Raw genomic sequence first — 17,558 nt, forward strand, 5'->3', positions numbered from 1 at the left:
GTTTCAATAAGGAAGCCTTTAACAACCAAGTGACAGTGTTTTCTTTGCATGTTCTGCCTACTTTATGCCACACACAGAAGTTCCACAAGGTAATTAGTCTATTTTCGACTACAGCGGGGCTTGGTGGGAAATGTGCCACTATAATGAAACAGCTTAAAAAATGTTTTTTTGTAGAATGGGCTGCAAAGCTTAAGGTAAGGTGGCCTCTTGAGAACAAGTCTGCTATTGAAGGATGGACAGGTCGGAAGATTACAATTGCAAATACCAGACCTACATATTATACTTGGAGTGGAGAGAAAACTGTGTACATGTGTATCTATATATATATATAAATATCAGTACTTTAAAAATATATAAATATAAATATATTATTATTATCATTAGATTTTTTATTTAGTATTTACCTAATACTATCTGGAGTTATGTACTGTATAGAAAGTAGTTTGTTTTCTAAAGTAAATCACCAAAACAATGAAAATAGAAACAAAACATTTAAAATGATACCTTAAACAGATCAATTCCTAAAAATCCTGATGTTGTCACTCATATCTAAATCCCTGTTTTTAAATGTGCCAGCAAACATTTCAAGATATTTCGGAATTGTCATGGACGTCTGGGTGTTTTTTCTGTACCACAGTTGAGCTCCTCAGCCGTGAGTGTTGCCACCGATCTGCCCTGCAGGCGGCTGGGGTAGTCGCAGGTGGCAGCAGCCTGAGCGTTGCCCGACTCAGCATACTGCTTCAACAGGTCAGCCAGCCACAGCAGCTCACAGTCACAGTTTAATGCGTTGGAATCCAGTCGCCTGAACACAGACACAGAGTGTACACACAGAAAGTGGAATATGTAGTCCATGCAGAAAGCATACTGTATATTAAATGTAGTGGTGGATGCAGCAGTGTTAAATCCTTTCTGGCAGTTTATGAACTGAAACTGGTCTGGCATAGCCGGGCCCAGCTCAGTCCAAACAGTGGGGCTCTGCAGGGCCGTATTGGAAGCCACTCTCCTCCTGCCGTGGGAAACTATCTCTCTGCTTGGCCTCCTCTTCTGGTAACTGATCCAGCTTTCACTTCTACCACAATGTGTCCATTATCCACGACATGGTTTTCAGATAATATAACTGGCAACGTCTTACATTTGTAAAGCTCTATTTGATGAAGTGTGTTATGAACAAATTACATTTTCAGTCGTATTTGTCCTTTCAGGGTCTAAGGTCTCATTTGCATCATATATTTATTTATCCTGCAACACTAAATGCCAGGATCTGGATGAAGTCAATGCTGCAGTTTCTATCAGGATCTCTCTCTCTCTCTCTCTCTTTTTTAAAGCTCTGGCCTGGGATCTAACAAATACTTAAAAGGTCATTAAATGGCACAAGGGGGGAGAAAGCAATGGGATGAGGCCAAGCTGCTGATTGTTCTCCACTGTCTGTTGGCTGGAGGAGGCTGGGGTTTGAAGCTGTATTAGAGATAGTTGGCGTCATGTTCTAGGACCCCAAAGTTTCACATTTCAGGGGTAATTAAGCATCTTTAGTGCAGTATCGATATTAAGAGTTTGCACTTTCTCAAGTCCCACCTGACACAGCCACTTCAAATCTCCTCTTCAGAGACAGAAACCACCTTGCAGCCAAAAGAAGCGTGAGAACAGTGTAGTGTGGTTACATGGTATGTAACTGACAACAGGACCCACTTGATACTGGCTGTCATGGGAGTAAGAGACAGGAACTGATGGAGACATGCATTCTAACGCAGCTGTTTCAGTGGGACTTTTCCACTTACAATCGTTTCATGGCCTGAAGATGAGAGAAGGTTCCTGGGACTAGCTGGGTGATTCTGTTGTTGTGCAAAAACCTGAAGGAGACAGATGATTCATCAGTGTTATTATAACAGTATGACTGTATACAACAGCTGGCTTCAAAAGCTATTTAAGTCCATCAGAGGCAAGTCAAACATGAGGAACTTTCAATGCATAAACAGATATAATATATAAACATTTTTTTAAAATTAATTTAGCAAACTAATAATAGTGGCTTTTGTTGATATCATGTTTCATTTTCCAAATGGGACAAAAAAACATGATCATCTTCCCAGACTTCTCAGCTTCATGACCTCAGAGACTCGTATTCCTTCGCTAAAAGCAGACATCAAAACATTTTCCTGTTTATGCAAGGCTCTGCTCCGAAACTGTTCGTTCTTGAATAACTAAATGAAGATAATCTCTAATGCAGTTCTTCAACTTGTATCCCAACCTGTAGGATCGGATCTACAGATACGCTCTCCGGACGCTTTATCCAAGTGACTGCTGCTTTGACCGTGACCATGGAGATATTCCCCAACAAGCCAACAAGAGTATGCATCTGGGAATTCCTTCCCTCCCCCATGTTTTGCAGGTGTCCCTCCTTCTTCTTCTCTCTTTCCAGTGACTTCTACTGGGCAGCAACTGGCCCATAAACAGGGACAATGAAACAGGAATTTAACGGGACTTTCTTGAAGCTTTAGACATCTGGTGGAGAGTTTTAGATGCAGAGGCGACATCACATCTGCACGTTGTCAAGACAGTTCATATCCAGAGATTTTGTTGGCAGTGCTAGGGACCAACAGACTGCAAATAAAACATTACAGGAGTCTGTGCAGAAGAGAACTACAGCTTTAAATCATTTACAGGAGTATCTGATTGATTAGTTATTGACAAAGGATAAAAACATGTTAACTGAGACATTTCTGAATTTTAAGCATCTGGTATTGTATTATTGTGGTCAGGGACAGCACTGTTAATAATGGGACTTATTCACCAATATCTCCAAAGAGAACTCTACATCTGATTCATAAAGGTGTTCTTTAACTGCAGAACTGGTGCCTGTGTTCTTATAATGATCAATCCCACTGACCTCATAGTTCCATGCCATTTTAAATGCAGTCACATGCAGTGAAATGAAAAGTTTAGAGACAATTATGTCAAAAGTGCCCACACTAAAGTCTAAAGTTGGTGGAGCACCGGACGTAAAGAAAACTTAAATACTGTAGTTCTAAAGTGGAGGCACTTCTGCAGGCAGTGAATGCCGTACAAGCCGTCAATTTTAATAGTGTCAGTAAACAAAATAAAGAGGTCTAAAGGCCACTGTGGTACACGTGGTAGGATGCATACTTAGGCTGAACTTTTATTGCAGTGCAAGGCAAAAAAGTCCTTAAAAATTAATCTAAATAACCTACTTTGGACTAATTATTGAATGGTATGGTTTATTTTTTTTAATTTCATTGTAATTTTAATCAGAAGTGTGCAAAGATTCTGTACATAAGAAAACAGTGTTGGTAAATGAGGCCCGATATCACTATTAAATTTAATGAAGTTGTCACAATAAGGTAATGTTATAACAGGACATCTCTACATGTCGTAAATAAGGATAATTGGATTTAAACTACAACAGAGTTGGAGCAACCTGTTGCATATTACTTAGAATTATTACTGCAGTGTATAATCAGTGATCTGTGATGATCGCCATGCTCAGTGTGACATTCCTATCTGTGGTTGCAATTATCTCAGCTCTGTGGCTTAATGAGGCCAAGATGTGTTCTCAGTCCTGAGTCCCGTCCAGGACAGAAAGTTGTGATCTCATTCAGTTCCGCTAGCTTCTTTTTCTCTGACCGATTGTCCCAATGAGAGTATTCTGGGATGCAGCATAATTAGGAAAAATTGCAAAACCCCCAGTACATTTCCTGACTGAGTCTGCTGAACAACTGAACAAGAGCCGTCTGTTAAACAAATAAACTAGAGTGAACAGAGCGCTATGAACTAAATTAGCCTCATGGGATTTAAACATAAATCAGGAATCAACTCCAGAATTGGCTATCATTACTAGGGTTGCAAAATTCTGGGAATTTTAAAAGTTGGAAACTTTCCAATGGAATTAATATGCATTTATGTGAATAAATGGGAATAAATAGGGAATTTACAAAATTGAAGGTTTGCCCTCAACAGGAAACTTAAACATAGTTGTGGAAAATATATTTTAGCATGATCTTGACTAAAACAACTAGATTTCATGCAAGTACACTTGAATATTTCTGATATTCCTCAATCACATGCATATAGCACACAGCTTACTGCAGGGCTGCTGAGGCCACGCCCCCTATATGCACTGTACATTCCTCCATCACATGTTCAACTCAACATTTGCTGTACATGTTGAATGGGACTTTTTTTGGAGGGAGAGGGGTTTGAACTGACAACAAACTGATCTCTTGACTATACGAGGAGCCTCAGAGGCTGCACTGATTTATACTGCAGCTGACGCAGTAAGTCATTCCAATGTCATGCTTTGCAAAGTCTGGACCTGCCTGAGTTGACACTTAATTCCATACCAAGTACATCATGCTAGTTATTGCTTTCTGGTTTCTGTAAAGCACCCTGGTGAATCCAGTTGCACTGTTGGATCTATTAATCCAGCAGTTTACATGCGAGTTGGAATTTTCTTTTTCGAAAAAAGGTCAGGCAGGATGAACTTACAGTCGTTCCAGCTTTGGTAGGTGAGTGAATGATTCTGGTTCCAAAGACTCAATGTTGTTGAAGTGCAGGTACCTGGAGAGGAACAAAGTGTAGACAGAGCATAGTTAGGACTCCCTGTCTGACTAAATATAACTTCACTGGCCTAAGATGTGGGTAAGAGAGACCACTGAAGTGTTCCCCAATCATCCCTGTTTACCTGCCCATCCCTCGCACTGCATACTGAAATAACAGCTTCAGAACAGGTGATATCTAGCTCTAGATGAATAGAGACAGCTTGGAGGAATGTGCACATCAGGTATTAATCTTACATAGCTGATATGCAGGATCTAAAAAATCTGTGGCTGAGTTGGAAATGAGATTGCCCACAGGTAAAATAAAAGCAAGTACAACGATTATCTCATGGAATGCAAACATAATTTATACCCAAAAAAGCCTTTGAGCTGAGAAAACATAAATCAAACCATATGATAACAAACAAAACACTAAGGAAATGAAATCCAACTGATAGCTGAGCGGTAACTGCAACGATACAGTTTCTGCTTCTTTAGACGGGGAAAGCAACAATCAAAGCAGCAAAACAGACGGACACAGAAAGACTGAAGCAGCATAGGATGTGAAATAAAATGTAAAAATCCTCTAAATGTCTTCCACACAAGAACGTTTCATCTGTAAGTATGTTGATACAGGACTTCACTCATGTGGGTGTTGCCTAGAGTTTGTTTTGTTGAGGAGCCAGAACAGAAAAACACAATCAAGGCAAGCAAGAAGTTTAATTAAGACAGCAGTAAATTTCTTTTTGAGCCATTACATCTCATATTTCATTACACTTTGTGATCCAGTATAGCTTGAAGTGTATAGAGATGCCATGGTCTGAACTGTGTAAAGAGAACTAGAAGATGTTCTACTTTGCATTGATGTTGTTGTGATCATGTTAATGTGATCATGTTAGAGCAGGGGTCGGTAAAAGAGCCATTGTTGGCCAAAAAGGGAGAAAAACACAAGAATGGAGCCGAAAAAAAAACTTATTTTGTGCCTTATAATGATGATAAAACAGCCTAAATGAGCATAACAATAGTTCATAATGAGCATATATTAATATGATTTTGTCAGAATGCAGTGAGGACCCAAGTGCAAATGAGAGACTGGACACAAAAGAAATAGCTAGGGAATCTCAAAACTACACTTGATGTTGGCAAAATGTACAGTTTTAGGAGTTTTGAAACCTGTGATGCACATTTTAGTTGACTAAAATGTGAAAAAAAATCTAATGCCGTATTTAAGCTACACACTACAACTAAAGAATGGAATTAATTTTGGGCTTACACAAGTAATAAATGAAAATTTAAATGTAAAGAATTATTTGTAACAGCTACAGGGAGCTACAGATTGCCTACCCCTGTATTAGGGTCATCTTATTGTAAGTGCATAGGTCTTTGGGACTTATGACTGTCACGATAATTACTGTATTGACTTATCTTTCAATATATCAAACTGGACACGATAGTTTTTTTCTGGACTCAGTATATTGTCGTTTACGTGTGTGACTTTTTGTGCTTTTATGTGTTGTGTTTAAAGTAATACTGCAAATGTCCGGTTTGCCGAAAAATCGGACTGCTTTGGTTGTAGTTTAACTATTTATGTTTTATTTATCTAGGATATTTTAATATTTCTTTTCCACATTCCGCCAATGGTTAATATGATCAAGATTTAAGAATTCATTGCTGTGGAAAAGGATGTACTTATTAGGCTCTAATACGGTTGTAAAACTAAAACGGCTGTGGTGTGGCTGGTAGAGTGGTCACCCACTGACCGGAAGGTCGGTGGTTCGATCCCTGACCATGGCTGATATGTCGGAGTATCCTAGGGCAAGATACTGAACCCCAAATGGCCCAAGATGCTGTGTTTATCGATGTATGAATGAATTCCCAATGGTGGCAGGTGGCAACATTTAGGATAGCCTCTGCCAACAGTATGAATGTGTGTGTGAATGAGTGAATGCGCACAGTCTGTAGTGTAAAGCGCTTTGGATAAAAGCGCTATATACAGGTGCATCTCAATAAATTAGCATATCATGGAAAAGTCGATTTCCAGCAGTTCAAGTCAATAGCTCCAACCAAGCATCTATCCATATAGATGGATATACTTTTCAGAGGCCAACATTTCCATATTAAACATACTTTTCAATATTGGTCTTTTGTAATATTACATTTTTTTTGAGACACTGAATTTTAGGTCTTCATTAAATGTAAGCCATAATCATTATAACTAGAAGAAATTAAATGAATTAAGACATGGAATGTTTCATTCTGTGTGTAATGGATCTATATAATGTGTTATTTTCACTATTTGAATTGAATTACTGACAAAAATAAACTTTTCTATGATATACTAATTTATCGAGATGCACCTGTAAGTGCAATCCATTTACCAAAACAACATCGATACAACGATACTATCGTTTATTGTGATAGTTTCTGGGAAAATATATCGTCCTAAAAAATGTGTTATGTGCGTGTGCGTGACAGGCCTATTGGTACTGTTTATTCCCCTCAAAAAAGCATGCAACTTCAGGCTTCTGTTGCCAGTTTGGGATGTAAAAGAAAGTATTAAAGTGTATGCATTCTGGCTCAGAATTTGTCACCCACATATAAAACCTTTTATTATTGTAACAGAACAGCTGCCAGGCATGCAGCCTGATGTTGAGTTTTACTTGGTGAATTGGCCATTTGTTCTCTGTTAATGTGGTTACTTAAAGGTACGGTCACGGTATCCTCCTGGAGTACAGAAAGCCTCATTTGCTAGAGAAAATGTGCACATCAGCCATTTTGGTTGTGATAATGACATACTGGCTTATCGACACACTACAGGGATCATTTCATTACAGTGGTCACAAATTCTGTCCTACGATTCTGAAAACACGGCTCATATTTATAACATTAAACAACAATTGCTAATGTGTTTTTCTTGTCAAACATGCAAAATTACAACATGTTTTTTTTTAAGCGGCACAAAAGCTTCTGGGTGTCAAGACTTACAGGAAGCAATTACATTCATCACACAGGCTTAACACACACAATGCACTGACGGTTTCTCACAAATAAACACAGATTACAGCAGTCTGCAGGAGCAAAACAGAGGCGATGCAAGTCAAGCTTGCAAACTCTGACTGCAGCACAAGACTGCCAGCACTACTAGCAGCACAAGGCTGGATATCATGCGTCAAGCTTTGCATGTGGGGTGGCGAATATCTGTTGTTCCGACCACAAGACATGCGACTCATGCAAAAAGGGTCAAAGAGGGTCAGCGCGGCACACAGGGGTGGGTGCACACACGGCATGCATGGTGGCAGTGGAAAAGTGGACAGAGGGGCGCACGTAGGGGGTGGAGGTGGAAGGTCTCACTGGGATCAAACTGACTGAACAAAGCTACCATGAAACCTGTGTAAGCCCTACACACTCATCTAACGCAGCATTCATGACACAGTGTTTCCCATAGGTTTGATCATTTGGCCTGGTGGACAGGCAGCAGGGGTCTCATTCTACCACACCAAATGCCATCTTAAAATGTAAGACTTTAGAAGCCACTTTTGAAAATCCACACTAACCCCTCTTCACATCAGCATACATAACATCCACTGCACCGCATTTATTTAGAAAGAGTGCTCCCCACATATAAAACGCACCAGGGCTGCATTACATTAGTGATACTGACTGAAACTGAATATTCTCTGATCTAACATAGAAATCCTTCAGCACCTCAGGTGAAGTAGTAACTGCTAGCTTCATGACAACATTGCATATTACTAAGAGAAGGAACAGAAACTAACCAGGCTTCCCTCAGTGGGCCGTCCAATAAGTGGATTGGGAAAATGTGCCATGAATCACCTCTTTAACTGACTGTGGCCACTAGCTCAACCTCCTTAATCTGTGTACAAATAACACGACTTTAGACTTTGAAATTACATGAAATGCATACGGCAAAATCCAATTTTACGTGCATATGATACGCCAAGTATCCACCATGTTTACACTTGGTGTTAGTGGCGCACTGTAGTGGTCGTAGTAATTATGACTGATGCCGAGGCGGAGTAAAAAGCACAAAAATTGCACTTCGGGTGGGCAGGAGGGGAGGCGGATTGGTCGAACAAACCCAGGACTTTCACTCAGGAGAATCATATTCATGTCCCATGTGCAAACAAAAGTAAATGATGTGATTCAAACATCACTAAACTTCCGTGCATCTTGTTTTTACGTAACTATTTCACTTCCAGTTGTCAAGTCCTCTGTCTACCTCACTTACGGCCTTTACATGCATTTATTTACTTTTTAAGCTATCTTTCATAATGGCAAACTAGGAACCTTTTTGCCTGAAAAATTATTAGCTATTTTAAGAAATGCTCCCGGCATACCATATGCATGCAAAATTAGATATTTTTTCGCGTAAGCATTGCACGTATTTGAAAGTTTAAAATTGTGTTATTTGTATGCAGATTGAAGAGACCGGATTGAGACAACAGACACTCAACTAACCACAGACACTTGTTCATGAACTCATGGCATGGCTGCAAAATAAATACAGGGGAAACAGTGGAATGCATTACTTTTGGCATTTTCTCTGCCTGCCCAATAATAGGGGAAACACTGTAGCAGCTCAAAAAATGATGCCAACATCTGTGACATGCTTGTCGCCGCTGCATCCTGGACTTATAAATGACCATGCAGACCTTACCAGGCTTCATGAGTTGTTTATAGCAATCTCTCAGCAAGGGGAGGGGGGGTAAAGGTGTTTAACAGACGGAGAGACGGGAGGCGGGAGGAGGAGCAGTTGTGTCGAGCAGAAGGAAAAGATGGACGAGGAAGTTGGTCACTTACAGTTGCTCAAGAGAGACAAGCCCCTTAAATGCTTGTCTGTCAATTGATTGGATTTCATTCTTGTACAAATAGCTGAAAGGAGAGATAATCAGGAACATTAGTAACACACACACACTCGCACAGGATCATCTGAACTCTGCCTGGTTATTATGAGAGAAATGTTATAATAATGTAACATAACAGATACCAAATATGTTCTCCTGATTTTTCAGGGACTTCAACATTTGAACTTAAAAAAAAAAGTAACAGTAACATGCCGCCTGTACAGGTTCATCATTGTGCCGTGCATTCCCGCCATGAAACATGTTGAAGAAATGTGATACTAGAAAAGCAATGGCTTAAAGCTGTCCGTCCTTTCATCTCCCATCCCTCCATTTCATTTTCCAACATTGTACTCATGATGAGACATGATGAAAGATACACATCTCCCCGCAGCACAAGTGACGCAGCGCAGGGAAAAATAAACATGTTCTTTTTATCATGGCTCGTCCTTCTCGGTGTTACAACCTGTCTGAGTAATGTTATCCGGTTTCTTAGCAGGGAAGATGAAATGTTTAGCCAAAAATAAACAACTTTATCATATGTAATATGAGAAATGATTAAAACAAATTGAGCTAAAGCCACAACTAAGAACATTCTTAGAGAAAGGACAGCATCTTCATGCATGACTTTATACTACACAGTGATTAACAACTGAAATAAAACTTGAATTTAAGCATCCATGCAGATCCTGATAATGAAAACTTGTATGTTTGGCTTCCCCTTTGCAGAATCCTCTGCAGGATCCAGTGTATAAATGTGAAACACACACAGACCGTGTTGGTGTGTGTGTGTGTGTGTGTGTGTGTGTGTGTGTGTGTGTGTGTGGTTTAGATGGGAAACTGGATTAGAAGGTTGTGGGCTTAAATCTCAAGAGGCCTCACTTTAATGACCAGATATCCCTAAGTGCTATTACTCATCAAAACGTAGACTGTGTGAATTTTAACCCTCTGAACCTGATTTGAAAAGCATGTTTTCTTAGACGGAAACTGTATAAACAGTTATTATCATCAGATTTCCAACTTCATGAGTGCTTAATGATTCTGTCAGAAATAATAAATGAAAAACATTAAATTCTGAGCTCCTCAGCGCAACTGGGACTCAACTGGGATCAATAGTAGCCGTGTTTCCATTAAGGTCAAATCCAATTCTGAAGAGTAATTTTGAAATATTACATTAAAGAAAATGCAAATTAAGGACGTTTCCATTAACCTGTTTCAAGCAAATAAACAAAGCTGCATGAACGTACTTTGGTCAGAAGATGGCAGTGTAATGTATTGCTGTAGGCTAATCCGTCAGTAAACAGTAGAAGAAGAAGAGAAAACAACAACAAAAGAGGTTGCTAATCGGAAAACTTTGGCCCCCATGAGAGAAAATGGAGAGAAGTCTTCAGGAATTGGATTTAATTGTGCAACTTATAATTGTTCTTTAATGTCAGAGCAAAAACAGCTGATCCGTCATGTGAGTTAAATGCTAAATCTCCCGTTTAGTGCATTTATTTCTCAAAAAAGACATAAACTGCCTCAAGTGAGCGTAAAAACTTTTATATGCATTTTCAAAAGTTTTGTCAAATTTTGGTATTCCCATTATGCTTTTCTAATGCAAATCTTCAAAATTCACATAGAAATTTGTTAATAGAAACACGACTAGTCACATGACAAATATTCTCCTCTATTCTCTCTAAAATGGGAGAATATAAGAGAGGTTGGCAGAAGTGGAAGACCTTTCCAATATTGGTTTTATTTGGTGTAACTACTTCAACTTATATTTTATCTTTTTTTTAAAAATGATTTATTGCATTTTAATGGTGTTGTTTTGCAGAAAAGCCATTCTTGTGCTCTCCCTTCTTCTAGCCATGATCACACTGTTTCCATAGAGGTGCAGGATTTAATCTCCCAGTGAAAAACGACGCCACAGTGAGTAAAATGTGACGGGAGCAAAAAAAAAAAAAAAAACACCCGGAAACTGCTCGTGGTTCAGAGGGTTAACAGCCTTCAACTAGCAAATATTTACTGTTAAAAGTACACACAGAAAACTACACATACAGACTAAGAAAAGATACAGTATGTACTTATGTGCAAATCTGTGTTCCTATAATAAATACACTGATGGACAATTACAGATGAATGGGATGTAAGGGAATAATTAGAAAAAGATCAAATAAACAGTGAAGATTTCCCACAAAGAGGCGCGGTGACCTCTGCTTGACTTGTTTATGGAGGTGGTCGTGGGAGAGAGGGGGGGGCGCTGTATAGACAGCAGCCGGCTTAGGTTTAGAGGACATGAAAGATGACAGGGAGTGGACTTTACTGGGGTCCAAAGGAAGTGAAGAGGTGAGATGGGAGATACAATCTAGCCCCAAGGGTACCTTACCCTAATCACAAAGGCTGGGCAGTGGTGCACGCTTTAGACCAACACTGCTTTTAAAGGGAGAGGGGCACTGTAATTAAAATACTTACTAAATAGCTGAAGGATTTAATTACAACACAAAGAGTGAGGAAATGTGCTGGGAATGTTTGTGTGCCAGTAAGCTCAAGAGAGAGAGAAAAGAAAAGCCCCTACATCCCTTCAGCTCACCCTCTCTCCCCTCTCTGATATATGATACATATGATCTTATCTCAAGTGCTTGTCATAGTTATTAGCCAGGCAGTGATGTAACAGTATGTCATGCTACTTTTTCACCCCAAACACACGGGCCTTTATGAGTAGTTCCTGCTAATATAATATGAATATTTGACTTTATACAGTCATGCAACAACTCGCTTCACCTAATCAGAGAAAATATAGAACATAAGAGTCATCTGCAGTCTGAAAACTTACAAAACATCCCACACACACACGAAAAATCATATAGCACAATGAATATCCAATTCACCATGTCCAGGTTTTGTCCCAACTATACTGCCCTACAAAGCCTAACTGCAGTAACTTCATTTTTGGTCAAAATTGAGTTATAACTAAAAATACACTCCTTGATGTCTGTTTTATCTTCTGACAAAGTTTAAGACTTCAATTTTGTTTTATTTCAGAGAAATAATGATATGAAAAATTGCAGTAACTACAAAATCCAGCTCAAAAGCATAGCAGACTGCAATAAATTCACTCACACTTGTATTTCTTCATTGTGTTGAATAGAGAAGACAAGATTAATAGAAATTATTATTATATTATAATTATTATTAGGTTTATTTGATAGGGAAATTATAATCTAGATAGTGATTAAGTAAAAAAGTGTGAAAAAATTATATTAAGACTAAAATATAACATTATTTTATCATATTAAGTCTAAAATACAGACATTTTCTAGCAAAACCAGAGTGCAGTACATTTTTGAGGTCAAAGGTCAAAGAAATCATCATGATTTTTGAGCATAAAAATTACATCATCAATTCATGTAGAAATAAGTGTCATATAACTTACCTACCTATAACCTATTTGGTTGGCCAGTTAAACACGTTAAAAAACTTAAAAGCAGTTTTCCTCAGTTTTACCCTTTGCGTAGTTCCTGCAGTTAGGCTTTGTAGGGCAGTATAGACTGATCAATATATTGGTTGATTGATATTATGGGCTGATATCAAAGACTTATTGGTATCTACAGGTATCGATGTATATGTTGTCCAAAATGTGCAGACATTAAGTTTCATACACAGTGCACTTTTTCCTTTTTTAAAAGAAATTAATAAATAATCTAAAATTCGGTTTACGATTTATCATTATGGTAGCCTGGCTAACACCAGACTAATCACAAATGAGATTAGTCTGGAAACCAGCCATTCATCCTCCACAAGGAGGCGTGGATTACGATCCTCCAGAGCCGTTTATTAGGCGCTACGAATGTCTATCAAAAGCGTCTGTGCTAGGTAGCTCTTAGCCAATCGTATCAGTTATACCAGATGCGTGTGTAGAGCGACAGAAAATTGACGTTTACATAGCCAGACTAGCCCATCTCTACTTTGAAACTAAAATGCTAAATTCTGCGTCTGTAACGTTTTTCTGCAGCATGTTCTGGCTCTGGCTGCTCACAGTCTACCGGCAGTGTTGGTGTGTGTGTGTGTGTGTGTCTGTGAGAGAGTGTTGCTTGCTGCTTTGCTTTCCAGTTCTCGCTTTCTGCAAGATTATTTATTTTTAAACCTTATTCCCCCTCATGTCATTCAGCCACACACATCCACTGTTTTTATGGACAATAGATGAGCTGCTGCGGGTCTCTCGGCGGCTCCGCTGTCCCCCGGCTCGTAGCAAGATCACCGGCTTTACGGTAGCGAGCGGTAGCGGGGCTAGTTGGTAGATTAGGCTTTTGCCAAATCCTGTCGGAAGCAAGGCTAAAACATCCTTTTTGGTGGTGATAAAGGAGTGTAAAGTCAAACGTTGTTCTTCTTTTAAAATCAACTTTCGCTCTAACCTATTTAAAACGCCGTCTACAGCTAGATCGAAAGAGAGTTCTGCGTCTGCTGCAGCCATGTTGGATCTGTAAGAAAACTTAGAAACTACAAGCTTCCATCGTCTTCCTGTCCCTCCCTGTTCTGTGATTGGATCCCTAAAACAGGGCTAAGAAACGGTCTTCGTTACCAGACTGTGTTGCAGTTCGAAATTAAATTGAGCGCGCAAGGCAGCATGGGTATACCCAGGCTATCATTATGGTGTATTGAGTTTATATTGATGAAGGGAAATATATATTAATATAAATAAATATTTAAATGATTTTAGCATTGGGCTGAAACATGAAAAAATGTGAAAAAAGTGAAGGACTAGTGAAGGAATACTTTATGAATGCAATGTATTTATCACAATATATAATGCAGAAAGCAATGCTTGCCGTGGTTTAGAAATGGTGTCAGTTATTTATTTTATTTTTTGATATTCTTTATTAAAACGACCCACAAATGACTGACAGAAAACATAGAGTACTGATGTTTCATATTCTTTTTTTTCCTGAGTTTTCACTTCTAGAATTGGTTGACAAAGTAATAAATTGTAAGTTCAATATGAAATATTTTAAATAAAGTAATTAAAAAGAAAGAAAGCAGCTTTCCGAGTATCTTTGCAACATCATATCTGTGCACAATTCACACAGAAAAGGTCTATAGAAATTCACTTTATCAGCCACCATATCTGTAATCTGTGAATTTTCCCCCTCTGAAATCGGCATTAGTATCGGCCTCAAAAACTCCTGTATCAGTTGGGCTCGAGTCCCACTGTGAGGAGTCTGTACACGGGTCCTCTGAGGTCTGCAGAGGGAAACAGACCATGTCTGACTGTGAGCACAACTGAGGCCAGTGGGATGATAATGTAAGTGACTAACAAAGGGAGCAAACTAGCAATCCCACAGAAACCTTGAGGCTACACACGCCTTCGAAATCTGTTCTCAACTCTGCCTGCAGGTCAAGACTTCCAGACACATAAGTACAGAGGATCAGACAAAAGGGAGACTTCTCATTGATGCATTTTCCGTACACTGTGCTGATACTTTTTCACTGACGGAGCAGTCTCTCTGTCATCTGTCTTCCACATTTACAGTCAATAAGTCAATTTTGCAACAAAAGCGTGTTCGACCTTGCTTCGTCTCTCCTGTTGATTGAACAAAGACTCCCTTAAATGTGACCTTTTGCATAAAAGCTTGACAGAAAAAAAAACACTGCCACATTGTCAAAAGCAAAATATAACTGACATGAAGGCAACTTACAGATATTTGAGGTTTTCCAGGTCTTCAAATGCCCCCCTGGGGATTCTTCGTATATGATTGTTGTTTAGGAGGCTGTGAGGGAAAGAAATAGCTGTTATTTTGTGGGTTCATTCTTAGTAAAGTATGTGTGTCTCTTTCCAAACAAGATGCAGCATAATGTAATTTATATTTGTTTGCCTCAGCTGACCTCTGGCACAGCAAAAAAATATGGAGAAGAACTTCAGGTCATCCAGTCCGCTCGCTCACACAACTCCACTTTGTGCTACAGTTTGAAATCACGGGTGCTGAGATTTAAAATTTTAATTTTTTAAATCAGTTTGTGATCACTAGTTTGCAGTGGTGGAATGTAACCAAGTACATTTACTCAAGTACTGTACTTAAGTACAATTTTGAGGTTCTTATACTTTACTTTTCCATTTTATGTACTTCGACTCCACTACAGTTTGAGGCAAATATTGTACTTTTTACTCCACTACATTTAGCTGCCAGCTTTAGTTACTTTTCAGGGCGAATTTAACATGACTAAGTATCAACGAGGTGATTTTAAAGACATTTCTTTTTAATTAAACCTCATAACAATATATTAAGTAGTTAAAATAAGCCCTATCTTTACAAAATACTGCTTACATAAATGCATCAATACAAATAAAGCAATCATATATTTATAATATATAAAACAATCTGAGTGGGTTTATTCTGCATAAAGAGTACTTTTACTTGATACTAAGTACATTTTGATGCTGATACTTTCGTACTTTTACTTTAAGTTTTGAATGCAGGACTTTTACTTGTGTTGGAGTAATTTCACAGTGTGGCATTAGTACTTTTACTGAAGTAAAGGATCTGAATACTTCTTCCACCACTGTTAGTTTGCTCTCTCTGTGAGCATAACAAGAACAAAACGTTATAAGATGCATTTTTTGTGTAACAAACTGATTTTACATGTACACCCAGACATTACTGACATACTTCTGTCTGTAATACTGGACATGTCAATGTACTTCAAAGACCGACAGACTTTATGATGTGTTATTGTTCAGTCTGTGGACCTGCAAGCTGGAACCATGAAGAGCTGTTCAGGATATAAAGCTCTCAACAATGTGCATGACTGGCTGGCTGATAGGAAAAGCTGGGCTTTTCTCTTGCCTTAAGGGACTTTTCTTCACTTTGAAACTAAATCTAAACCACTATGTCCATGCCTTGCACATATTCTCATGTTTAATAGCTGTGGATATAGAAATGGATCTACACATCTTTATTTAAAGTGTTTTTGTGCATATTTCTTTCTTGGATGCAAAGGAATCTCGAATCTCTTTGCAAATATTTAAATAGGGCGAGGCGTGTTTGATTTATTCTGATGATACTGACATAAGCATGCACACACTAATATGTTGCCCATTATAAAAAAAAAAAGTGGAACATTTCTGCTTTATTAGCTTAGCAATGCACCATCTAGCAGGCTGGACATATGATAAATAGCTCTGTGGGAAGTGGAAAAATAAATGCCTCATAGATTACGAGCTGACCTACATGTGTGAAACCGCAGCAGAACAGAGCAAGAATTTGCTTGTGTGTGTAACACAAACAGGACTTTCTAGGGAAGTGACAATCATTCTGCAGAGTGCTGTTCTAAGGAAATGGGCTAGATTAATTTCCAGTCATTGAAGTTTCTTCCCAACAGGATGAGATCACTATAAAATATTAGTTAGGACACACTGTCATAGGAAAAAAAGGCTAATAGTCTACAAAAGTTCACAATCATGTATCTAGACTTACAGTGTGTTGAGGTTCTTTAACCGTGTGAAGGAACCTGGTTGTAAATCCTTGATTTTGTTGAACCTCAGGTCTCTGCAGAACAGAATGAAACACATTTATGTTAAGGAAAGTAGAAAGTTGTACATAAATTCAATAGTTATGCATGGAAGAGGCTATATACATCTGCATGAACTCAGAGCAGAGCCTTCACGTAATAATCCTAAAGGATAATTGGACACATTACTCATTTCACAAGAATGTCTTTGTCAAGCTCTAATCATGAGGCCAGATTTATATAACATTTGCCCCAAAGATAACAATCACAAGGCTAGTCGCAGCCTTCTCCTTTAACTTTGTAATTTAAAGAAGCTGTGTAATGGTTACAATATAGTTTGACATGGCACTAATCACTTACAAAGACTGACTTAGCGTGCCATGGAAGTGACAGGCTAAAGACCCTAATACTGCAAATAGCCCCGTGAAGGTGAAATCATTCTCCAGCCCCATGAGGCTTCACCAGCCACAGAATGACAGAAGTTATGTGAAACTGAAGCATCTCATCTGAACAGTGATGTTATGTTTGTGGAACTTAGGCTCTAAGTCATCTGATCTTCATCTAAGCCTTTTGCTAAATGTATTTTTACAAGATAAATTCTGTAAATGGAAACAGGCATTTAGAGAGTGAGGACATTTAGAAACACTGTATCAGCCAG

General features: G+C 38.7%; 1 protein-coding gene across 1 annotated transcript in view; it reads right to left on the minus strand.

Moving 5' to 3' along the window:
• Positions 1-17,558, minus strand: part of LOC131988413 (peroxidasin) — a 68,284-nt gene that overhangs the window by 36,649 nt on the left and 14,077 nt on the right. Inside the window, exons 2-7 of the mRNA XM_059353520.1 lie at positions 16,867-16,938; positions 15,091-15,162; positions 9,372-9,443; positions 4,501-4,572; positions 1,776-1,847; positions 633-802 (exon numbers count right to left, since the gene is read on the minus strand). Of these exons, the coding sequence (XP_059209503.1) occupies positions 633-802; positions 1,776-1,847; positions 4,501-4,572; positions 9,372-9,443; positions 15,091-15,162; positions 16,867-16,938 (530 nt within the window). The remainder of the gene's footprint in view (positions 1-632; positions 803-1,775; positions 1,848-4,500; positions 4,573-9,371; positions 9,444-15,090; positions 15,163-16,866; positions 16,939-17,558) is intronic.

This window comes from Centropristis striata, chromosome 16, assembly GCF_030273125.1.
Source record: "Centropristis striata isolate RG_2023a ecotype Rhode Island chromosome 16, C.striata_1.0, whole genome shotgun sequence".
In the NCBI taxonomy this organism is placed as follows: domain Eukaryota; kingdom Metazoa; phylum Chordata; class Actinopteri; order Perciformes; family Serranidae; genus Centropristis; species Centropristis striata.